This window comes from Crocodylus siamensis, chromosome 15 (genome assembly GCF_052110815.1).
Source record: "Crocodylus siamensis isolate JL-2025a chromosome 15, ASM5211081v1, whole genome shotgun sequence".
Classification (NCBI taxonomy): Eukaryota; Metazoa; Chordata; order Crocodylia; family Crocodylidae; genus Crocodylus; species Crocodylus siamensis.
Genome location: NC_143409.1, coordinates 47,862,972 through 47,888,705, shown reverse-complemented (window position 1 = coordinate 47,888,705; position 25,734 = coordinate 47,862,972). Strand labels below are relative to the sequence as shown.

General features: G+C 45.4%; 1 protein-coding gene and 1 pseudogene across 6 annotated transcripts in view; one reads left to right on the top strand and one right to left on the bottom strand.

Annotated features, from left to right (window-relative positions):
- LOC149852634 (butyrophilin subfamily 1 member A1-like) overlaps positions 1-25,719 on the bottom strand; it is a 31,604-nt gene extending 5,885 nt beyond the window's left edge. Inside the window, exons 1-15 of one of the 5 annotated variants that reach the window (XM_090028314.1) lie at positions 25,333-25,355; positions 24,951-25,031; positions 24,249-24,353; positions 23,111-23,131; positions 18,843-21,234; positions 18,552-18,733; positions 18,274-18,434; positions 17,742-17,809; positions 12,060-12,211; positions 10,971-11,318; positions 8,150-8,431; positions 5,567-5,671; positions 4,332-4,352; positions 1,839-1,865; positions 378-410 (exon numbers count right to left, since the gene is read on the bottom strand). In XM_090028314.1, the coding sequence (XP_089884440.1) occupies positions 378-410; positions 1,839-1,865; positions 4,332-4,352; positions 5,567-5,671; positions 8,150-8,431; positions 10,971-11,318; positions 12,060-12,156 (913 nt within the window). In that variant the 5' untranslated portion in view covers positions 12,157-12,211; positions 17,742-17,809; positions 18,274-18,434; ... (4 more) ...; positions 24,951-25,031; positions 25,333-25,355. The other 4 variants (XM_090028317.1, XM_090028313.1, XM_090028316.1 and 1 more) reach the window with 4 other exon arrangements.
- Positions 1-25,734, top strand: part of LOC149852633 (butyrophilin subfamily 1 member A1-like) — a 116,940-nt pseudogene that overhangs the window by 59,806 nt on the left and 31,400 nt on the right. The window lies entirely within an intron of this gene.

Genomic DNA, 25,734 nt, shown 5'->3' with positions numbered 1-25,734 from the left:
CACTCAATAAGAAAACGAGAACATAAAAACTGCCATACTGAGTCAGACCAATGATACGTCTAAATCAGTATCCTATCTCCGAAAGAGGAAAAAGTCAGTGCTATAGGAGGGGAGCCTTAAACCCTAGATATAACTAGAATGACCTTTTCCTTATTCCTACATTCATTACTCTCCCTGACATCCACCAGCACTGGTCTAGAAATGCCAGAGGACACATCTCCATTCTATCCGATCAGCAACTATTAATATATATAGTAATCTTAATTAACAATTAATACCTATATTAAACTCAATAGTATTCATCTATTACAAGATATAAATTAATAGGTTCCCAGTGCTGGAGAGACTTGGCAATTGATATAATCTGAACATTGTACCTTTTTCCAAAGGCGGTGCCGTTTGTCCCAGCCCTGAAAGCAACCACAGAATCAGACATGAGAACTCATTAGAAGAGATGTATAAACAAGGCATTATTGCCTGCAATGTCACATTGGGACAAAATAGATCTAAAACTTTAGTGTGCCGTAATTAATAACTGAGACATAGACTCTGTGACAGGTTTTCTGTCAGAGGACCAGATACATATCACATCCTGCACATGCTGAGATGACAGAGGTATGTCCAGGCTGCCAAGGGAAATAGTATTTCTACCTGTGAAAAAGAGGAATTGGCAAGTACATGATAAAAACCTGCCATTTCCACTCACAAGGGGAAACAGAAAGTGCTGCGTGTGGAGGGGACTTTTAAGTTCCTTACAAAAAAATCTGGCCATAGGAGGTTTAACCTCTCATCAAAATTGTGTCCATATCATTACTGACCTACGGGTCTCTTTGTCAAGTTCCTATTACCTCTTCCAACAAGCTTCTACTTGGGCCAGAAAAGCTGTCAAAGACAGGACAGATGCTGCTTCTAGGTGACTAGTTCTTTGCAGGAGCCAAATATTGAGGATATTTTCAATGTGTGAGTGATTTCACGTATTCTTATTACGCACTGTTCCCCGGGAGAGCCACACAGCAGAGAGATCTTAGACCCATTACGGACAAGGGTCCAGGCTAGAACGCAGGGCCCCATCCCTTCCTGGGCAGCTGCAGCCACCTCACCGAGCACCACACAGCTAATTTGCTCTCTCTCTCCTGGACCACATCTCTGTCTCTCCTGACTGTTTGGAGGCCAGTTTCAGAAGAAGTGACTAAGGCAACTTGGGGTAATGCATGAATGGTGCTATGATGATTAAAGTGCTGTACTTGGAAATCAGAGAGAGAAAGAGGTTCAAATCCTTTTGGGGTAAAGGGCACCTAGAACCCAGATCTCTGGTTTCGTGAACAAGTGTCCTAAGCAGGCAAATTGAGGAGCTAAAATAGAAGACTGCTGCCCCCGTCTTTTGCAGTTTGATGCCTGCTAGTCACATAGTCCTGGCCATCTCTCATTCTCAAGGTTTAAACACCAATACACATCCAGAAGGGACACACAAATGTAGCAGTGCACCTCCCTGGCCAATACACAGCCTGCTGCACATGCTCAGACAACACGGGTATAATTACATGTCCAGGCTGCCAGGGGAAATAGTATTTCTACCTGTGCGAAAGAGGAATTGGCACTTACGTGATTCAAACCTGCCATTTACACTCACAAGGGGAAAAAGAAAGTGCTGTGTGTGGTGGCGACTTTTAGGTTTCTTCAGAAAAAATGTGGCTACAGGAGATTTTGAGTTCTTTGACCTTAATAACAAGCACTTCTTGCCACAAATTATTAGTGAGCCAAAGAATTTGACTAGAAAGGAAACAAAGGGAATTGAAATAACAGGAAGAGACCATTGATTCAATATGAACTTTCATTACCTGGACAGATCACAGCTCTTTTCCACCCTGAAATGAAGAGAAACAGTGGTGAGCATTTATCTGAACAAATGCAGCTGTAAAAGGATTCTTGGATGAGGAGCATCTGGCCCAAGCAAAAGGCAGAAATAACCAGAGTGATGCTGGACACAAATGGGGCAACTGGACTAACTGGGACACTGTCCTTTCATGTCAGTAAATCCATACAGACCTCATACATCAAAGTGATGTCAAATATCTAGGTCACTCTCTAAATTGCAGTGACCACAGAATAGGGCCATGCAAAATGGAAGCACTCCTTTTCGACCAGCGTGTGGACATTTTGACAGAGCAGTGTTTCATTTTGACGTCTGCCTTGAGTTGAAACAACTGTTCTGTTCCTTTCTGTCGAACTGTTTTGCTGTTTTGACCCTGTATTGATGTTTCACCCATAGGATATAATGGGGAAGGTCAACAGGCTAGAACTGTGTCATTACTGGCCTGATTTCAATGAAACTTGCAAGTAGCCCCTTCTGAGGGCATGAAGCATGCCAAGATTTCAGAAGATAGATGCCGAGGATTCAGAGAAACTGCACCCCAAAATCTTCAGAGCAAAACTCATGTCACGTGCATGTGTTAAGCTGCAGCAGGGTCAAAACTACAGGAATGGTAGCCCCTGCTGAGGCAACAAAGCCTGCCACGGTTCAAGGAGGTAGGTGCAGAGTTCAGGGAAACTGTACCCCAAAATCTTGAAAGTTAAACTCATGACACATGAATGTGTTAACCCACAGTGGGGTCAAAACTGCAGCCATGCTAACCACTGCAAAGAAGCCTGCAAATTTTCAAGGAGATTAGTGCAGGGGTTTGGGGGAAACTGTACCCCAAGCTGGGGACAAGCAAGACTCGTGTCATGGGTGTTTGTGTAACTGTCTGTCTCCGGGCGCAGGGGAGGGGAAACCACTGCAGGCCTGGCTGCTAGGCCCTGCTGCGGCCACGACGCCTGCCAGCTGTTGAGGAGATCAGTGCAGGGGGGCTCTGGGGCCCTGCACCCAAACTGCTGACAGGCAAAACTCATGACATGGGTGCTTGTGCAACTGCTGCCTCTCATCAGGCAGCAGGACTGAAGATCCCCCATCACTTGTCACCAAGACCTGGGGATCATAATTGGCCACAGTATGAACATGAGCCAGAAGTGCGATACTATAGCCTCAAGATTTTGGAGTGTAGTTTCTCTGAATCCCCTCCACCTATCTTCTTGAAGCTTGGTGGGCATTATGCCCTCAGAAGTGGCTCCCATTTCTGCAAGTCTTATCCAAATCTGGCAAGACATGGCAAAGTTATAGGCTGTTTCATCATTCCCCATTATAGCCTATGGGTGAAACGCTGAAACATTTTGCCATGCCTCGTTTTCTTTCGAGGTTGTTTTGACTATATCTGTTTAATTTCGATTTTGCCTGTTTCAACCTTGAAACAGGTGGAAACAGCACTGAAACAAAACTGGTGGCAAAATTTTGCACAGCCCTGCCAGGGAGCCTTAGTATCCAAAGATGCCACTGACTTGGACCTGCTGCACCATTTCCTGGGAGAGGGCCTGGCTCCAGAGATACTCCCGTTATCCCTAACACCAGAGTAAGGTTGTTGGGAACTGAGAGGCAGTCCTACGGGGAGGGACTAGTTGTGGATTCAGTGAGACCCAGACAAAGGCTCTGCAGAGGTCGCATGCTGCTCCACAAATTTCTTGTTAGTTCTTCTCATTTAGGGCTACCATATTTCCAAGTCCAAAAAAGAGGACACCTGTCACACATAAGGGGGAGGGGGTGGATATATGACAGTGGGGGGGCAGTGACATACTGGATGTCCGGCCCCTGCCCATTCTGTTTCCCCTCATTGCCAAGTCACAGCCCCCCCAGCCCTGCCACTGCCCCTCACTCCCAACCCACAGACCCCAGCCCTGCCAGTGCCCCTCACTCTCAAATGACAGTACCCTGCCCCCCACCACTGACTTGAACCTGCTGTACCATTTCCCAGGGGAGGTCCTGGCTCCAGAGATACTCCCGTTATTGCCATCTAAGCTGGATTGCCATTAGTCATTCTCTCTGACCTGACCGAGAAGTTTCTAGTAGGTACAGAATAAAGATGCCTATTTTCTCGAAGGCTTGGGGTACCTTGTATACATGAGACACATGTTGAAGTATCTTCAATGATTCCCAACCACACTGAGATGGCACCTCAAGCTTTGGTTCAAACTAATTAATGGCTGCATCTCCAGTTACATTAATGTCCCAATTTCACTCCATGAACTGCTGCAACAGCCGCAGCGCTCTGGGCTAATAACGATGACAGAGGCCAGGAAGGAGTGCCTGAGGGCTCTGAGCAAAGCATTCACGACCAAGGGCATCTTAGTGTTGCTGTCGGTTTTCTGTTCTTTCTAGCATGGAGAGTATGAATCTAACAGCTAGCTCTAGCTATACTGAATACCGTGGAAAAAGCTGTGATGGACATAGAAAAAAAACTTACCAAGTTCTTGTTGAAGGTTTCCTGGATTGAAAAAAAAAGATACATTCATTAAATGCTTCACTACAACTTCTTAAGTTTAAGCCTGGCACTTTGTGCTCTGTGCGACAACCTCTCTGTGGTGCTTATCCGCATACCGCCCGTAGTATCCAGGGTCCAGTTGCTGAGAACTGTGACTCTTTTCTGCCTATCCTCATTGGTGTGCGTGGGTGAGAGAAGTGGGAAACTCTTTTATATTTACTTCAACTGTGCTAACTTGCTTTGGTCTGCTTTTTAAGAATTTGAATATATGGGACCGGGTGAATCTAGTTTGTGTGCATGTCCACTGCCTTCTAAAATCATGAAATTTTTAGGAGTTTTGATGCTCTAAGAGAAAAGTGGGTCGAAGTTTGCTGAGGTGGCCTGTATGGTAGCATGACTGGTCTGACAGCCTAAGATGGATGAAGCCAGTGCTCAAGAGCTCCAGGGTAGAAGGGGCAAGCTCCAAGTAGTACTTGTGTCTGGGGATGGTATTGTACTTTTCCATGTAGCTTTGTGGGGAGATGTTCTGGTGATACATAAATCCCTCTATGGTTTCAGGATGGGATCTAGTACCCACTTGCCTCTAAACAATGGGCATCTCTGGAGTGCTGGTAGGTCAGGTGCTAGAGTCTAAAGACTTGAGATTCTTGAGTTTTCTCAAGGTCTAGAAAAGCTCATTTGCTTCTGAAACCAGAAGAGAGCAGTGGAAAAGTAGCCCCCACCTACCCCAGTGGTGCTGAGCAGCTGTTTACTTGCATAGATTACTGGGGGCATGACATTAAATATTCTGTAGTGTTTGCCTAACCATACGGGTGTAGAGATGTGTGTCAGAAGGCATATCCCTATTTCAAGGACAGAAATTTATAGAAGCTTTAACAGAATAACAGCTCCACTTTTCCTTAATGGTATGTATAGACATTTGGGGAAGTTAGGGGGCAGTTAAAGTTAAAAATGGCCACCGGATCAGATGGGAGGGGTAAGTGTCCACTGGGGACTTGGGGAGTAGGCTTTTTTTAGTCCTTGATTCCCCCCACCCACAGATAAGCAACACCCCCTGCCAACTGCACTTTGCTGTGCTGGAGGTTTGGTGTGTGGCACAGTGCCTACCTGCCTCCTTTTGGTTGTCTGCAGTAAAATCTTATTCATACACGCTTTGATTTATTAGAATAAAATTATTCACTAACTATACTATATATCCCCCCCCACCTGGTATTTACCTTTTATTTTGAAGAGATATACATTCAGGATTGTGAAACTTAACACAACCACTAGGATCACGCTCAGCGCCACCATCCAGGGATTCACACGGGGAAAGAAGAGAACTGAAAAACAAGATGCCCAGGGCTTGCTTTAGTTTCTTACTGGTGAAAAAAAATTAAATGTATTTATTCCAAGGCCATCCATTAATAATTCCTCTCAGGAGCTGCCTGAGACATGAATGAGAGCAGCAACTCCCAGAGTTGCAAAACATCAGAAATATGCTTTAATAACCTGACTTTCCATAGTGATTTATCATGAATAAACAGGAAACATGCTAGCTCACCCTTACATGGCTAAGTGGAAATTATTTAGCCATATAACTGCAATTTTTGGCAATTATGCTGTGTTTGGATAGTTTTTCTACCTGTAATGGAAGAGGATCAATCTTTATGTGAATATGCTAGAAACAAAATCCAGAAATACTTTAAACCCTCCTCCATGTTCTCTGTCATCACACAACTGCCAGTCATAGGTCTTTTTTTTTCTGAGAAAAGCTTTAGGATCTATGTGGAATTACATAAATACTCCAGTATCTTCACAGCCATAGCACAGTATAGTAAGCATGCTCAGGAGGAAGGTCTAGGATAAGCACTATTATGCATCTAAACAGTGAATAAAAGCAAAAATCACACTTAGCATATAGTTCTGTAACGGGTCCTCCATTCAGAAAAGCCAGGGTGGGACCCAAATGGTGGCGGTGGGGTGTGTGGGTTTGGACACGAAGTGGGAAGGAGGGGCAAAGTGAGGTCAGATCTGACCTGGCATAAGGGAGCTGGATCAGATGCGAATAGTGTGGGGGAAGGAGGTGGGGTTGGACAGAACCGGGGGCTGCGGGGGCGGTCAGACCAAAACTGGGGGGAGGGAGCTGAGTTGGAGCAGAAGTGGGGAGAATGGGGGAAAGATTGGTCAGAACCAAAGCGGGGGGAAGTGCGATTAGACCTGAAAGTGGGGTTCAGGGGGCAGGTTTTGAGCCCTACCAGGGGGGTGGATCACACCTGAAGCGGGGGAGGTGGGAAGTGAGGAATGAGTTCAGACCTAAAAGTCGGGGGGAGTGGGGTGCTGGGATCAGACCCGAACCGGGGGGAGTGGTGTCAGACCTGAAGTGGGGTGGAAGCATGGAGCAGGATCAGAACCAGAGGGAGGGGCAGGGGGTAGGGTTGAACCTGAACTGCGGGGGAGGTGTGGGAAATGGGGTCGGACCTGAACCGACCAGGGGGTGGACCCAAAGCAGGGAGGATGGGGTCGGATCCAAAATGGAAAGGAGGAGGGGTGGGGTCAAACCTGAACTGGGGGGGCGGGGTAGGACCCTCAGTGTTGGGGAAGGTGCAGGGAGATGTTTCAGACCCAAACCAGGGTGGAGGTGGGGAGCGTGGTACTATGCAAAGTGGGGAGGGAGGTGTCAGAGCCAAATGAGGGGTTTATGGGTGGTGGGGGCAGAACCGAAGCAGGGCAGAATAGGACCCAAACAGCCGGAGCGGAGAAGGTGGGGTAATACCCGAACTGGGGGGAGAGGAAGTGCTGGGTTGAATGGGGGCCATGAAGCAGGAGCCTTAGTGGAGGGGAAGGGAGTGGGGGAGCGGGTGCAGATAAAAACCAGTAGGAAGGCTGGGTGGGGATCAAGGTCAGACCCGAAGCAGTGGGGAGGGTGGAGAGGCAGGGTTGGACCCAAAGCAGAGGGGGAAGGAAAGGGGGAGCGCGGTCAAACCCAAACAGGGGGGTGGGGGCATGTGGAGTCAGAACTGAAGTGGGGGTGGGAAACAGGGTCAGACCCAAAGCGGGGAAGGGAAAGCTGGTTCATACCCGAAAGGGGGCGGGGAGGCCAGGGTCAGATCCGCACTGGGTAGGGTGATGCTGGATCTGAAGTGGGGTAGGTGGGGAGTGGGTTCGGACCTGAAGCAGGAGTGGGGGCTGAGGGGAGGGTCGAGTCAAACCCGAATTGGGTGGGGGGGGCCAAGGTCTCTTTTCCTGACCGTATGATAAGAGGCTAAGAGCTATGAGACTCTTCAGCCTGGAAAAGCGCAGGCTCGGGGGGATCTGGTGGCCACTTACAAGTTTCACAGGGGTCTCACCAGGGTCAGTGGGAATCACCAGAGCGCCCCAAGGGAAGACAAGGTCAAATGGTCACAAACTCCTCCATGACCATTTCTGGCTGGACATAAGGAAGAACTTCTTTACTGTCCGAGCCCCGAAGGTCTGGAATAGACTGGTGCCGGAGGTGGCTCAAGCACCTACTTTGAACACCTTCAAGAGACACATGGATGTTTATATTGCTGGGATGCTGTGATCCTTGGTGACTTCCTGCCCCTGGGGCAGGGGGATGGACTCGAGGATAGTTTGAGTGACTGCGTCTGCCAGTTTCTTTAAGGTAAAATTTCCGAAGTTCGAGGGAGATAAAATCCAGGTTCAGATATATGCAAACACACAGTTCAATAGATTTCTATCATGACCCCGTGGAAATGCTAGCCATGTGTGTGTTTGGTTCATGTGTCACTTGGTTTCCAGCGGAGGTGGTTCACTGTAGGGTTTGGATGGAAACTGACCTGATATGTGAATTGCTGATTCCTTCTCCTGGTCAAGGAGGCTGTTCCTGATCCAACAGGACAAGTTCTGGTTTGAATGTCCGTTTATGACAACAGAAATTTCTGTTTCAAACAGGCCATTCACCTTTGGGGATTTGATTTCAGAAAGCGATGGTATATGATGCCCCTGGGCATTTCTCCACAGCACCTGGGGCTCGGGGTACCACTCAGCTGATCGACACGTCATGCGGATCCCTTCCTTCTCGTAATCCTCCACAATGATTATTGGACTAAAGCCTAAAGCTAGAAAAGAAAGAAAGTATATTTCTTAAATCTGTGAGTCAATTTAGCAGAAGTCCCAAAAGCCTGTTTCTGAGTAACCACAGAATGAACCTTTGCAAACATGACATCAGGCAAAGGAAAGAAAGGAAGTGAAGCTGAAGCACATCAGATTAAACAGAGCAGAAGGGCTTAAAGCAGGTAATCCATATATATCATTATATACTTTATCTGGTTCCAGGACAGAGTCTGGAACCCGTACCGTTCAATATCTTCATTAGTGGCTTGGATGAGGGAATAGAAAGCACTCTGTCCATGTTTGCAGATGACATCAAACTATGTGGGGAGGTTGAAACAAACTAGAGGGCAGGGAGCAAATCCAGGTGGATTTGGACAGGCTGGGGAAGTGGGCAAAACAGAACAGGATGCAGTTTAACAAAGAGAAGTCCCAGATGTTGCTCCTAGGGAGGAAGAATCATCAACACTCCTATAGCCTGGGAGGTGCCATCCTAGGTAGCACAGCAGTGGGACGGGATCTCGGAGTCGTAGTCAACTCCAAAATGCATGAGTCACCAATGCAATGAAATAATAAGTAATGTGCCTGTGCGAAATTTCCCCAGCCGTTTTGTTTCAACATGTTTTCAACTCATTTTGAGGTCGAAGGGAAACAAAGAGCGCTGAAACAGCCTTGAAACAAAATGAGGCTAGTCAAAATGTTTCAAAGAAGTCAAAATGTTTCAACCATAGCGCTTCATTCCTGGCACAAGATCAGTCAGGAGACAGTGGGCTGACTTCCCATGCCCACCTGAGCTAACGAAAATGGAAACACAGTCAAAACAGCATTACTATTTCGACAAAGCACAATGGAACAGCTGTTTCAAACTGAACTGAAATTTGAATGAAACGCTGTTCCATCAAAACCTTGAAACTCAAGTAAAACAAAACAGTGCCTTTTCGCACAGCCCTAATAAATAAAGCTAACCACACTCTTTCTTGCATAAGTAGGTGCATCACAAACAGGTCTAAGGAGGTGACACTTCCCCTCTTTGTAGCATTGGTCAGGCTGCAGCTGGAGTCCTGCATCCAGTTTTGGGCACCACACTTCAGGAGGGATTCAGCAGAACCAAGTGAGGGACCTGAATCTCTTCACCCTCTGCAAGAGAAGGCTGAGAGGTGATCTTGCGGCCATCTAAAAGCTCATCAGACTGGGCAGCAGGAAATATGGGATACAATGTTTAGCAGATGGCCATCGGGGTACCTAGAAAAAATGGCCACTAATTGCAGGAGAGCAAATTTAAATTAGACATCAGGAAAAAATTCTTCACAGTGAGGGATGCCAAAATATGGAATACGTTTCCAAAGGAGGGGGTGCTATCCCTTTCCTTGGAGGTATTTAAGAGGAGATTGGAGAAAAACCTGCTGGGGTCATCTGACCCCCACACTCTTTCCTGCCCAGGGCAGCGGGTCAGACTAAATGATCTGATAGGTCTCTTCTGACCCTACACTCTGTGATATCTACGAAATTATATTATTGCTTTATCTTATAGTAATGATTACTAAATGTATTCAATATTGTTTTATTATAGATATTTGTGTTCAAGTCTCTTAGATGTGAAAAGAAAGCAGCCACATCAGTGAAAACTCTAAATTAGGTGAAAAGAAGGGGATAAGAAATCCTCCCATTCCAAAAGTGCACATTTCAAAGGAACAAAAATCCCAACCAATGGACATCATCTAAGTCCACAACAGAACTGGTTCACGTCAGCTTCAGAAGTTTCCATGAAACAATGACATGCGAACAAAGGCAATCAGAGAACAGTTAGTAGATTATTAGAAAAAGTCATCTATGAAGACAGGGCAAAGGCTGGAGGGAAAAGGGGAGGGGGTCACCCCCCATGACAGAGTGGTGGTGATTAAGGAGATCGTAGGTGTATGTTAATTCCATGTCTAAACTTGCAAAAGAGGTCCAGATCATAGACTAAAATCTTGTCTCTCTCCCGGGCACATAGTTACAAGGTTTTACTAAGAAGGGCTGGTTGTAGAAACTTATCCTGGGAATTGGCTGACTAGACTGGCAAGATTCAAATTAAATGGAAAAAGAAGCAAATTAGGACTGTAAGTGAGGTTGGGGATTTTAAAAGAGAAAGGTTTATCTTAGGAGAACATCTGGGCTTTTACAACCTAGGAAAACAGAGGCAGAAAGGGAGATGTTTGCTGTCTGTAACTATACTGGGGAGTAAATATAATGAATGAAAAAGCACTATTTAGGCTAAAAGTCAATGTTGGTCCGAGAAAAAATGGATATAACTTGGATGTGAAATTAGAAGGTCTCAAGCACTGGGAAATCAAGAGCAAAGAAAAACTAGCTGCTTTTGAAATGTTGCTTAAAATTATTAAATACAGACAAAAATTGAAATATGCCTGAAATGTGAAAATGGCTGGATAAAATTGAAATACAGTGTCTAATTGGAAAATAAGTCACACATACGTTCCATGCAGTTGGTATATTTTGAAAGAGAAAAAACCTGAAAACCATGCAGATAAACTGAGACAAGCCACTGACCTGCTACCTTCAGTTCTATTACAGCTTCTTCGTAAGTATTATCATCATCAACAAGGCATTTGTATAGCCCTTCATCTGAAGGCCTGATATTGAGAATTGTCAGGGAAACATTTCCATCTGTGAGGCCATCTTTCCAAAACGCTGTCCTTGTCTTGTATTCTGGCATCTGTCCTCCAAACTGATCTCTCCCATCACGGTACAGATGAACATAATTTCTAAACTCAGGTCGGAACCACCTCACTTCCATGTCCTTAGCGCTCGTGCTGGGGGAGAGGCGGCACGGCAATACGATCGCTTCCCCCACAATGGCAGTGATTGGCTGATCAGGTCCAACAACTGTAAACAGGGCTGTAAAATGTACCAAAAACACCCCAAAATAAGTTCTGAAGTAAAAAAGTAGAGAGAGAAATCTGAGATACTCAACATGAGATGGATTACCACCTGGCAGAGTTTCAGCCTGGACTGGTAAAGTGACAAATAACTGAAAACACAGGTTTAAACCAGAAACAGCTGAGCAACTTTAACTGCAGCTCACTGCCCAACATAAGATATTCAGTGTCTGAGAAACGACAGTATATCCTGAATAAATACAACATATGTATTTTTTGTCATAGAAATGTCAACGTTTTTAAGGGGATATTTTCTGAACATTGTATCCCAGAAAAAATTTGGGTGCTTTCATGATTTAATCACTTTTTGGGATTAGATACAAATATCAAATCATTGAAACGTCATGTAAAAGAGAATTTTCCTCCTCAGTATTGGTTTTGAAAAGCCAGTGGAGCGAGGAGAAGGAAGATGTTAGGCTGCTGTGGGAACAAGGAACATCGAAGCACACAGAAATATGGAAATATGATCGGGTGACAGAGAAAGTGCTATTCTTCTGTATGCTTGGAGAGAAAGAGGAAAACTTTTTATTTTAGATATAGTTATTGTTTCTTCCTACACAATGATGTTAATGCCATCTAGAATTTCTCACTAATTCTTTTCCATTTGCCAGGAAAGACTAGAATTGGTGCAATGTGTCAATCAAAAATTAAAAAAACCTTTCAGCAGCAGAGCACACATTAGTACGGAGCAGACACCTACCTGATTTTACCTTGCAAATATGAAAAGTAATGAAGAACGTGAGTAAACCAGGCAGGAATGTGGAGACACTGGAGATTTGGCACAATGAGGAAGGCATCTTCTTCACTGAAACTTGATCCAATAGCACAGGGATAAGGCAGAAAAGTATTCACCTGGAGAACATAGAGCGCTGGTTACCACCGTTGTGTACCAGATGAGATAGCAGGACAGCACGTACACAAGGGGAACAACCATGGTTTGAATAAACTTATGAAAGTGCAGAATTAAAACAGTCACTGAAAAAGAAATTCCAGGGTTATCCCTGATATCTCCCTCCCTTTCCCCAAATGAAAAACCATATGTTGAGTCAGGAGACCATCAAGAGTTTTCATTACATTTTAGACCATGTTAAATGAATGAAATCTAGAATCATAAAACTGTGCACTGGTAAAAAGGAAACACGGGGTGCAGGTACAGTGACATGCCGATAGAGCTGTTCAAGGCAACATAAGATTTGTCCTCTTCAAGCTCTTCAGAGTACTGTGCCAATGGCTGTGGCAAATGTGGGGAGTGTTTCATACATTTCATAGACATTAGGGCTGGAAGGGACCTCAGAAGATCATTGAGTCCAATTTGCTCTTGAAGGTGTTCAATGTAGGTGCTGAACCACCTCCGATGGCAGACTGTTCCAGACCTTGGACAGTAAAGAAATTCTTCCTTATGTCCAGCCTGAAACGGTCTTCCAGGAGTTTATAACCATCTGACCTTGTCATCCCTTGGGTAACTTTTGTTCATCAGAGCGCCCCAAGATCCTGGTGGTCACCCCTGAATAACTTATAGGTGGTCATCAGATCACCCCTCAGCCTGCACTTTTCCAGGCTAAAGAGCCCCATGGCTCTCAGCCTGTCGTCATAAGGTCTGTTTTCCTGACTTTTGATCATGCGCGTGGCTCTTCTCTGGACTCTCTCAAGCTTCTCCACATCCTTTTTGAATTGTGGGGCCCAAAACTGGACGCACTACTCCAGCTGAGGCCTCACCAAGGCCGAGCACAAGGGGAGAATGACATTCCGGGATTTGCTCGAGAAGCATCTATGGATGCAAGCCAGCATTTTGGTCGCTTTACTAGCCGCAGCATCGCATTGCAGGCTCATGTTCATCTTGTGGTCAATGATGACCCCCAAGTCTCTTTCTTCCATAGTGCTAACCAGCAGAGGACTGCCGAGCCCATAAGGATGCTGCAGGTTTTTCCTCCCAAGGTGGAGAACCGTGCTTTTTTCAGCATTAAACACCATCAGGTTCTCATCCGCCCATTTGCTGAGCCTGTCCAGGTCAGCCTGGATCGTTCTCCTGTCCTTTGGTGTGGATAGTTTGCCCCAAAGTTTGGTGTCATTGGTGAACTTGGCCAGTCCACTCCTGACTCCAATGTCCACATTATTAATGAAGATGTTGAACAATATGGGGCCAAGGACAGAGCCTTGGGGGACCCCACTGGTCACAGGACACCATGACGACTGACTGCCATCAATTAGTACCCTCTGGGTCCGACCACGGAGCCAATTTCCCAGCCAGCGGATCGTGGTGGACCCAAGGACACAATTGGCCAGTTTCACTAAGAGGTGATCATGGGATACCAGGTTGAAGGCTTTTTTGAAGTCAAGATATATGACATCAATCTCTTCTCCCTTGTCCAGGTGAGAGGTCACCTGGTCGTAGAAGGAAATGAGATTGGTCAAGCAAGACCTACCTGCAACAACCCCATGCTGGCTATCCCTCAGGATGTTGGCATTGGCCAGTCCATTAAGGATGGCCCTTTAACAAACTTTTCTAAGACCTCCCCCAGGGTAGAAGTCAGGCTGATGGGTCTATAGTTAGCCGGATTCACTTTCCTCCCTTTCTTGAAGCTAGGCACCACAATGGCCTTCTTCCAGTCTAGGGTGCCAGGAGTTTTCAGAGATCTGTGTTGAACAGTGTTGATCAGTCCTGCATAATGAGCTGTATGCTCTGCAATGTGGAGATGATGTTTTGCAATGTCTGAGAGTTTCAAACAGTTTCACAATCCTTCACTGTTTCCAACAGGCCAAGAAGCCTAAAGGAGTTTCACTTACAGACAATGATGCAATTATCCCAGGTCCTAGGGTTAGACAGTCTCGTGGGATAACTGATGGAAAACAAAGAGTCATTAGAAAAAGCTGCTGAGGGCTGACCACCAGGATCTGGGGGAACGTTTGTTCACCAGAGCGCCCCAAGGGATGACGAGGTTGAATGGTCACAAACTCCTGCACAACCGTCTCAGGCTGGACATAAGGAAGAATTTTTTACTGTCTGCCAGCGGAGGTGGTTCGAGCACATACATTGAACACCATCAAGAGTAAATTGGATGCTTATCTTGCTGGGATCCTATGACACCAGCTGACTTCCTTCCCTTTGGGCAGGGGGCTGGACTCGATGATCTCCCGAGGTCCCTTCCAGCCCTAATGTCTATGAAATAATGAGCTGTATGCTCTGCAGTGTGGAGATGGTGTTTTGCAATGTCTGAGAGTTTCAAACAGTTTCACAATCCTTCACTATTTCCAACAGGCCAAGAAGCCTAAAGGAGTTTCACTTACAGACAATGATGCAATTATCCCAGGTCCTAGTGTTAGACAGTCTTGTGGGATAACTGACGGAAAACAAATACTCATCAGAAAAAGCTCCTGAATATTTGGTTCCTGAGTTTGGCCATGGAAAGGCAAGTTGTGGTTTTGACAAAATGGAACGAGTGAAAATTAATATAGAATAAGAGTATAAATCCAGAGTGGTCCCGAGTATGTCCTCTGTGGATATTCTTATTTCAGAATAAGTGTTTTGACATGCAGAGTTAACTGGGAAAATAGTTATTCTGGAATTACTCCCCCTCAAGAGGAAACCTACACTGAGTGTTTTAACTTTCAGTAAATCAAAAGAGAAACCCATTTGACTTGGCTTCAGGCATATATGTTTGAGAAGGCTGTCCACTTCTGTGTAAAACTGGGCACAGGCTTCTGCCAGGTGTCCATTCAAACCTGCACAGCAATACAGACATCACTTTTTGTCACCTTTCTGATGCCATAAACATTTTGTGGTGGCACAAAGGAGAGCAAATAGATATCTGCACACTATATCACACTACAATATGGTTGCTATAAAAGGTAGCAGTAATTTGTGGTGCTTTATTGTGGTGGATGTCTATTTTCTTTATGGCAGGAAAGCACAGGCAGCCTGGAGCCTCCCGCACTCTCCAGCCACCTCAGGCAGAAGGGCTCTGGGTTTGGGGTCTCAGCCTTGTGTGCCCCAGGATTTTCCACACAGGATCCAGCCCCTCAACCTCGGGAGTGCCCGTATGGCTTTCCCTGCTTCCAGGATCTCTGGGGTGTGACTCTGGAAGCTGGGAAAGTTAAGGATCCCCTCTTCTCGATACATACCTGTAGCAATCTCTATTTTAATACTGTTCTCAGGTTGCCTCAAAATGACATTTCACAGTGTTTATAGGAGTTACGAAACAACAGTACGCAGGGCAAAATCCTGTTTTGCCTCATAGACAAGTAAGTGGCACATAAGTGTCTCTTTTATGAGTATGAATCTAAATGTCATTCTACCTCGCTTTTTGCCATTATACAATCACACTTGTAATAATGCTTAAATCCACTGTAAGACAAGGCTGAATATAGATAAACTGCAGGTAAATTCACTTGCCAGGGAGATGTAGTTAGAGTCAGTTAGATTAGTAAACCAGGTGGATTCAGTTGCCACCATCTTCACTAGCGGGTGCTCTCAGTACAGCTATGTCTTCCCAGCTGTGGTCATGACAGCTCCCCAGTGCAGACAAATAATTGGTGAAAGTCAGCTGAAGCCCAAAGCAGTGTTTCTTCAGGCTAACCAAGTAGCAGAGTAATCTGCACACAGATGTGGCTGCACTATCCCTGTACTCAAGCTAACTTATTGCCAGGCAGACCGGGTATCTTCATGCTCTGCTACAAACTATGGGGTAGACACACCTGGAGTTGTTTCACATTTCAAGTGAGTCTGGGAAACAATCACTGCATCAGGCTCTTGCATTTTGAGCAGCTTTTTCCTGTGCTGTGCAGTAACTGCCTTCTTTTAGCTGCAGATGATATAATAACCAGGGGCAGGTCTGGATCTCTGTCCCCACACACATAAAGGGGCAACCCACAGAGCTGCCTGCCCTCTGCCCGAGCCCTTCACAACCTGCTGCGGGTTCAGTGCGAGAAGCTGGGGAAGAGACGCCTCCCGCATGGACCTGCAGGCTCCTAACGCCAAGGCTTCAAAAAAGCATGAGTCAGGCCCCCAGGACTGATAGGACTTGCCTAAAAATAATGGGGTGTAAAATGCATTTTGAATTCTGTCACCTGAGACCTTCATTACCCCTAGGATCATATTCTCTAGAGTATGAAAGAATATCAATATATTTTTCTCAGAATAACAGGGATGGGAAATTTCTGTAAAAAAAACAAACAAGTTGGAGCAGAAATATCATTTAATAGCAGGACTCAAGGAGCTTAGGCTTTTAGAAAAGCATTATCTATTTCTTCATTAGTGATGTAGCAGTGGAAGTGGACAGCATTACAAGACAGATTTGTAGAAGATGGCAATTAAAAGAATTTTAAAATTCTTTCAAGTATTCCTGCAATTTTCCTAAGTTGGTCATGACATGATGTCAAACGAGTTCTTGTTTCAAATAGTTTCAAAGTGAAATATATGCATTGCCGGGAATCTATAGATTTTCACTATTTGCTCTCTATTGTTGCTTAAAGGAGAAAAAAAAGAAAAAAAACGTTAGGAACATTTTTATTTCATCTTATTTTTTGTGTTATCACAAATTAAATGGAAATTAAAACATGTTGTGAATTGCTTTCTAAAACAATTGGGAACAAATCCATAAAAAATTAAAATAAAGAAAAGTCTATTATGTTGAAAAGCTTTCATGAAAAATTGTTAAAAAATTTTACTCTCCCCTAACAAACTCCAACAAAACTTTCTGTCTTGTATTAAAAATTGTGAAAAATACTCTAATTCACCACTTGAAACATGACTTATCCCACTAATAGGTCATCAAATTTTTCCTGAAGCTATATCATCATGATCCCTGCGATTCAACATATATGTATTTCCACACTTATTAATATTTAATTATGTGCTTAATTCCCACCGATGCCAGAATTAGTAAAAGATACAATTTTCCAATTTGATTAATTCTGGAAATACTATTCTCCTGCTTCTTTCAAAGAAAACAATTAAAATAACTCTACAAATCAGAGCATGAAAACAGCAGAAAGAAAAGTTCAAAAGAAAATAATTAAAAAAGAAACTGATGCAAGTTGAGATTGGAAAAGTTTTTTTTCCTGGGCCCCAAATAGAAGAGATTCACTTCCATATTTTATCTTAACTTAGAGCAAGATTTGTCTGTTTTCTTCCCATTTCCTTTGGGTGGTTTCTGGGGGATTTTTGTTCTTTTCTGAGGTTTTTGTTTTGTTTTTGCTGTGATGTCTGTAAACTATTTCTAATGAAATTAATTGTGAATGTACACATTTAGTTTTTGCTTAAGTAATAAAACAAAATGTCAAAGGATCATCTGATGTCTGCATTGTTATATCATCTAAAAACGAGGTGTTTTAGAGGGTATGGAAGGTCGGCTGAATGTTTCTCGAGCGAGCAAAGTTCACCTACCTGCCTGATCTTGCCGAGCGGTGCTGTGCTGTGATCTGCCTCCGAAACGTGGCTTCGGTTTTGTCAAGCTGGAAGAAGTTTTTCACAGTGTCAGACAGCAAGATCCACATCTCATTCCCACAGTAAATGAGCTGTAGTGTTGAATTGTAGCTTTCCTCTCCAGTTTTATTATTTCAAACTTCTTTACGCCTTTTCATCTTGCAGCATTTGTTAATTTGGGAAGTGAAAGGAACAACAGCTTCCCAGGCAGGGCAGAACCTGCTGCACATGCGCAGACACGAGCACTTACATGTCCGGGAAGTGTCGGGCGTGTGGGCGGGACTTTTAGATGCCTCCAATAAAAAGCCTGGCCCTAAGAGCTTTTGACCTTAGTAAAAAGCATTTCCTGCCACTCTTAGTGAACCTAAGAAATTGTCTGGAAAGGAGAAAGGGAACAGAAATCCCAGGGAAAGAGAGCATTGACCATTGCCTCAATATAGCACCAACAGACATACTCAGGCAGGAGCACAACAGCCAAAAGGGATTTTCTTACTTTTTTAAAGAAAAGTGGGATTTGCAGTTGAGGACTCTGCAGGGTTGCCCATCACTTCCTCTTCCTGCTTCCAGAGGCCTCTGGGATTTGTAGTTCAGCATCACAGCCTGCAGAGCTGTGCAGGGTCGCTCCCCTTCTGCCATGTACTAACGTTACATTTCCTGTTCACACAACACATTACATTACACAATGCACACACTACAGTATGAGCTTTCATTACCTGGCTAGATCACAGCTCTTCTCCATGGAAAGAAAGAGAAACCGGGGTGAGGATTTACCTGGGCAAATGCGGCTGTAAAAGGACTCTTGGATGAGGAGCACCTGCCTCAAGCACCAGCCGGGGAAGACCAGAGTGATGCTGGACACAAGTGGGGCAACGTGTGGAAGGACTCGCTGGGACACTGTCCTTTCATGGCATTAAATCCGTACAGACCTCGTCCATTAAAGTCATGTGAAATCTCTAAGCATAGAGGGAGGGAGAAAAAATTTGCAGGGGGCTGAGTGTGCATGTGTACCCCCGACCAGCTCCCCTGGAAAGTTTGCAGGTGAAGGGCTGGGGGTGAGGATACCTGTAGCAAAGTCTGAGTGACAGTCCCTGAGGGCCTCTCCTTCACATGTTGCGATTGCGCTGCTCTGTGCTGGAGTACAGCTGGGAGGGACCGCCAGAGGTCAGCTAGTCCGATCTCCTGCCTGAGGCAGGTTTGCCTCTGTCCAGCCCAGCCCAGCCCAGGTCTTCTGTGCTCTGCTCTCAGGCAAGTGTCAGACTGACACAAATGCTTCAACAGGTCAAGGACACCCAGGGTGCTGCTCAACATAAGACGCATAAGAGCTTTTGTGCTGTAGTTCACCACTGCCTGGACAAGTTCTTGCTTGCAAAATCCCACCACAGATACAATGTCCATTACTGCCAATAAAGCCTCCTCTGCACTCACAGTGCTGGGCTGTCCATACCGTAGCGTTCCTTGTGCCGTCGCATTTTCTTGCTCTTTCAGCTTTTCCTGGCTGTTCACTCTTCCCATTTGGAGGGTGATAGCTAGGCCATGCATTTATTATGGGGGGGTATTTGGTGATAGATAGGAAGGGGCTCAGAGAGTCTGAGCAATGACTGCTTTGGATGAAAGAAAGGTGAGCAAGGTTGTTAACACAATGGAAGCTGCTATAAATTCGGCTAATTTTATGCTCCCAGCTTTAATTGGAGAGGTGGTGTCTCCCATTTACTCATTGTGTGATTAAATACATTATTGGAGAGGTACCCCATAAACGTGTGATCCTGCTGCAAGTGAGCATCACCTAGCACTTCTGTTGGTTGACCACCTGGTTGCACTAGGGAAAGTGATTTTCTCGAGGAATAGTAGATTTACACTAAACTGTGTAATGTAGTGTTTAAAATTATGACTTGCTCTTTAAACCTCAAGGAAAATTCAAAGAAAGTTCTATCAAACTTCCATAATCCTCAGTAATTTCTCCATCTAATTTTGAGTTTTTTTCCAGGGCTGCCCATAGCAAGCTTCTCAATGGAAAAATTGGCCTTGTTGGTGCAGAGCAGGTTTCCCTCCTAGCTCCATTGTGTTGGAGTCTCTTCATCTTTGGCTGTTGTCAGTGAAGTCTTTCACTTACAGTTGGTTGACAACATGGAAAAGCACAAGTGTTTTTTTCCCCACAAAAATTCTCTTTCTTAGAAGAAACTTTGAAAATGCAAATGCTTTGACCATTGCTGGTCTAAAAGTATATGAGAGAGAACTATTTCTGCAGAGTTCAGGGACAGCCAGAAAAGCACGTGCCCTTTTCCTCTCCTCAAACAGGCTCTAGTCCCTTTCCTTGACCAGAAGAGGCCTCAAGCTGCCCAAAGTCACTCTCCACTGGAGAAACTTCAGGTGAAGCATCGCTGCCCTATTGCCAGGAAGCAGCTTCCTCATGGGCTTTCCTTCAAACACACATAACAGTGGCATTAGGAGCTGCTGTAAGGACTGCAGGCATGATACTATCTGCACATTTTCCTGGTTTTTCTACATATGACAAATAGGCTTTTAATCATCAGCAAAAGTAAGATCCCATAATTATGCCCTGCCAACTTTCTTTCTGACAGCCCTTCTACCTGACCTAAGGAACAAGTCCTTCCTGATCCTGAATGTGTTGATCTTTGTCACGCTGCTGTCCCATCGCAGCACAGGGACTGGAACGGCGGAGTTAAAAGGGCCGATTAGCTCTCTATGGGACGGTTAACGTGAGTCCAGCTCACGTCGCCTGAAGAGACTGGAGGTGAGGTGATAGTCATGGAGACGGAGAGTAGTTGAGGGTAGAGGTTTATTTACTCACAGTGAGCGTTGAGAAGAGAAACGAGATGCAGAGTCGACTGCTAATCATGTCGGGCCGGCAATGAAGCAGCGTTCAGCGGTTGGGAATCGTGAACGGGAGGCGGAAGCTAGGTGATCAGGCTAGCGTCCCTTGTGATAATCGAAGCAGGTGATGAACGACCGCGCCTGGGTGCAGCTCTGTGCTCCCTTATATCACTCAGGTGATGCGCTCAGCAGTGAGCTGGCTGCTTTCACCTATCACCTCTCCAGGTGCTGTGTCCAGGCCTGATTTGGTGTTGCAGACTAGCTGACCTCACCTATATTGGTGATGCTCTGATAACGAAAGTAGTGGTATGGCAGCGTTTGTTTTACCCTTTCGTGATGGTTGCGGGGAAGAAGGGCAGGGCTCGCCATCTTGGTGCCTCCCACATCGATGCCACCATTATGGTGTGCGTGTGACAATCTTGAGACCAAGACCCTCCAGTCAGGAACAGGGATATGGTCACTGAGGAGCTGAATTCTTCAAGCTTACCTGCTTCTGCTAAAAAATTCTCATGAAGGGAACGAAGATCAAAACAGAGTTGGGGAAAACACAAACCAAGAGGAAAGAAATGTTGCATTGGGCAAAAATAGCTTTATATTGTGTAATAGTGAGGACATCCAATCACTGGGAAAAGATTAAACAATAACAAGGAAAAAAGGGAAAAGAACAACAGTTTATCCAAATCAAATGTATCAGTCCTTGCAATGTCTCCATTTCAAATTAGCTAAGGATTTAAGTAACAGTGCAATGCAGGTCATTTCCAGTTTCAGTGGCATTTACAAATCCTCAAGTTTCCTAGTTTGGAGTCATTTCTCTCCAGTGCCCAACATCCCACCCTCCATTGGTTCCCATCTAGCAGTTTTTGATCCCACAGCCCATAAAGGATCTGACAGATAGGCAAAGAGATTAGGCTTTCTGTTTCAACCACTTCCTGCTTTCTGTAGTCTGACAGTCCAACCATCCAGCTCTGCACCTCCAGGGTCATAGAGATTACACTGAATAATCTGAGGATAAAGTGGGTATTTAAAGTCCTCTCTGCCACACGTTTCTTGTATCTCAATGGCAGAGCCAGAGCTGGGGTTCCTCAGTGATATGCTCCAGCCAGAACCAAGGGTAGATTCTCTCCCCAGCAAATGAGGCTTGTGAAAAGGTGAACATCGTGGCATCTGTATCACCATTGACAAACGCTACCCTTGCCTCATCGCACTGCCGGCTCATGTTCATACTGTGGTCAGTTATTACCCTCGGGTCTTAGTGACAAGTGATGGGGGATCTTCAGTCCTGCTGCCTGATCAGAGGCAGCTGTTGCACAAGCACACGTCACGAGTTTTGCTTGTCAGCAGTTGTGGTGCAGGGCCCCCAAAACCCCCTGCACTGATCTCGGTGACATCTGGCAAGCGTCACAGCCTCAGCAGGGGCTAGCAGGCCTTCAGCTTCCACCCTGCTGTGCCTTAACACATGCAGTGTCACCCATGGCACAAGTTTTGCTTGTCTGCAGCTTGAGCTGCAGTTTCCCCCCAAACCCTTGCACTGATCTCCTTGAAACATGGCAGGCCTCGTGGCCTCAGCAGGGGCTAGCATGCCTGCAGTTTTGACCCTGCTGTGGCTTAACACATACATGTGACACAAATTTGGCTCTCAAGATTTTGGAGTGAAGTTTCTTTGAATCCCCTCTACCTATCTTCTTGAAGCTTGGTGTGCATTATGCCCTCAGAAGTGACTACCACTTCTGCAAGCTTTATCCAAATCTGGCAAGACATGACAAAGTTATAGGCTGTTTCATCATTCCCCATTATAGCCTATGGGCGAAACATCGAAACGTTTCGACTTCCCTTGTTTTCTTTTGAGGTTGTTTTCACCATACCTGTTTAATTTTGATTTTGCTGTTTCGAACTTGAACCAGGTGGAAAAAGTATTGAAACAAAACTGGTGGCGAAATTTTGCACGGCCCTGCCAGGGAGCCTTAGTATCCAAAGACACCACTGACTTGGACCTCCTGTCCCATTTCCCAGGGGAGGGCCTGGCTCCAGAGATACTCCCGTTATTGCCATCTAGGCTGGATTGCCACTAGTCATTCTCTCTGACCTGACCAAGAAGTTTCTAGTAGGTACAGAATAAAGATGCCTGTCTTCTCCATGGCTTGGGGTACCTTGTATACATGAGACATGTTGAAGTATCTTCAATGATTTCCAAACACACTGAGATGGCACCTTAAGCTTTGGTTCAAACTAATTAATGGCTGCATCTCCAGTTACATTCATGTTCCAATTTCACTCCATGAACTGCTGCAACAGCCGCAGTGCTCTGGGCTAATAAGGATGACAGAGGCCAGGAAGAAGTGTCTGAGAAAGCTGAGCAAAGCCTTCCCAACCAAGGGCATCTTAATGTTGCTCTCAGTTTTTTGTTCTTTCTAGCGTGGAAAGTATGAATCTAACAGCTAGCTCTAGCTACGCTGAATACCATGGAAAAAGCGGTGTTGGACACAGAAAAAAAAACTTACCAAGTTCGCGTTGAAGGTTTCCTGGATTGGAAAAAAAAAAAAAGATACATTGATTAAGTGCTTCACTACAACTTCATAAGTTTAAGCCTGGCACTTCGTGTTCTGTGCGACAACCTCTCTGTGGTGCTTATCCACATACCGCCAGTAGTATCCAGGGTCTAGTTCCTGAGAACTGTGTCTCTTTTCTGCCTATCCTCATTAGTGTGCATGGGTGAGAGAAGTGGGGAAACTCTTCTGTGCTTACTTCAACTGTGCTAACTTGCTTTTATCTGCTTTTCATGAATTTGAATATATGGGACCGGGTGAATCAAGATTGCGTGCATGTTCACTGCCTTCTAAAATCATGAAATTTTTAGGAGTTTTGATGCTGTAAGAGAAAAGTGGGTCAAAGGTTGTTGAGGGGTCCTGTATGGTAGCATGACTGGTATCACAGCCTACGGTGAATGAAGCCAGTGCTCAAGAGCTCCGGGGTAGAAGAGGCAAGCTCCAGGTAAGAGTTGTGTCTAGGGATGGTATTGTACTTTGCCATGTAGCTGTGGAGGGAGATGTTTTGATGACACATAAATCCCTCTAGTGGTTCCAGGATGGGATCTAGTACTCACTTGTTTCTAAACAATGGGCATCTCTGGCATGCTGGCAGGTCAGGTAAACACCTGGCACTGAGCAGCTGTTTACTTACATAGATTACGGGGGGCATGACATTAAATATTCTGTAGTGTTTGGCTAACCATATGGGTGTAGAGATGTGTGTCAGAAGGCATATCCCTATTTCAAGGACAGAAAGTTATAGAAGTTTTAACAGAATAACAGCTCCACTTTTCCTTAATGGTATGTATAGACATTTGGGGAAGTTAGGAGGCAGTTAGAGTTAAAAATGGCCACTGGATCAGATGGGAGGAGTAAGTGTCCACTGGGGACTTGGGGAGTAGGCTTTTTTTAGCCCCTGATTCCCCCCACCCACAGACAAGCAACACCCCCTGCCAACTGCACTTTGCTGTGCTGGAGGTTTGGTGTGTGGCACAGTGCCTACCTGCCTCCCTTTGGCTGGCTGCTGTAAAATCTTATTCATACACTCTTTGATTGGTTAGAATAAAATTATTCGCTAACTATACTATATACCCCCCGCCCCCATATTTACCTTTTATTTTGAAGAGATATACATTCAGGATTGTGAAATTTAACACAACCACTAGGATCACGCTCAGCGCCAGCAACCAGGGATTCACACGGGGAAAGAAGAGAACTGAAAAAACAAGAAGCCCAGGGCTTGCTTTAGTTTCTTATTGGTGAAAAAAATATCAACTATATTTATTCCAACGCCATCCATTAATAGTTCCTCTCAGGAGTTACCTGAGATATGAATGAGAGCAGCAACTCCTAGATTCGCAAAAAAACAGAAATATGCTTTAATAACCACCAAACTAACTTGCCATAGTGATTTATCATGAATAAACAGGAATCATGCTAGTTCACCTTTACATGGCTAAGTGGAAAGTATTTAGCCATGTAACTGCAATTTTTGGCAATTATGCAGCTATGCAGCCTTTCGATAGTTGTTCTATCTGTAATGGAAGAGGATCAACCTTTATGTGTATCTGCTAGAAACAAAATCCAGAAATACTTTAAATCCTCCTCCATGTTCTCCATCATCACACAACTGCTAGCCGTAGGTCTTTTTTTTTCTGACTAAAGCTTTGGGCTCTATGTTGAATTACATACACGCTCCAATATCTTCACAGCCATAGTAAGGGGTACTGAGCATGCTCAGGAGGAAGGTCTAGGGCAAGCACTATTATATATCTAAACAGTGCATAAAAGCCAAAAAAAAAATCACACTTACAGAACTATATGCTAAGCAGTCCTCCATTCAGAAAAGGCAGGGTCGGACCCAAATGGGAGGAGGGGGTGTGCGGGTTCGGACCTGAAGTGGGGAGGAGGGGCAAAGTGAGGTCAGATCTGAGCTAGGGTAAGGCAACTGGGTCAGATGCAAACGGTGTGGGGGAGGGGGGGAGGGGGAGGACCTTTAATGGGCAAGAGGGAACAGGGAGTGGGGTTTGACAGAACCGGGGGACGGGGGAGGATCAGACCAAAACTGGGGGGAAGGAGCAGAGTTGGAGCAGAAGTGGGCAGAATGGGGGGGAAGAGGGGTCAGACCAGAAAGTGGGATCGGACCTGAAAGTTCAGGGGGCGGGTTTTGATCCCTACCGGGGGGTGGATCATACCTGAAGCGGGATACGTGGGGAGTGGGTTCAGACCTGAAGCAGGAGTGGGGGCTGAGGGGAAGGTCGAGTCAGACCCGAATTGCAGGGAGCCCAAGGTCTCTTTTCCTGACCCTATGACGAGTGGCTAAGAGCTATGGGACTCTTCAGCCTGGACAAGTGCAGGCTCGGGGGGATCTGGTGGCCACCTATAAGTTTCTCAGTGTTGCTCACCAGGATCGGTGAGAATCACCAGAGCGCCCCAAGGGATGACAAGGTCAAATGGTCACAATCTCCTCCACGACCGTTTCAGGCTGGACATTCGGAAGAACTTCTTTACTGTCCGAGCCCCCCAAGGTCTGAAGTAGACTGGTGCCAGAGGTGGCTCAAGTGCCTACTTTGAACACTTTCGAGAAACACTTGGCT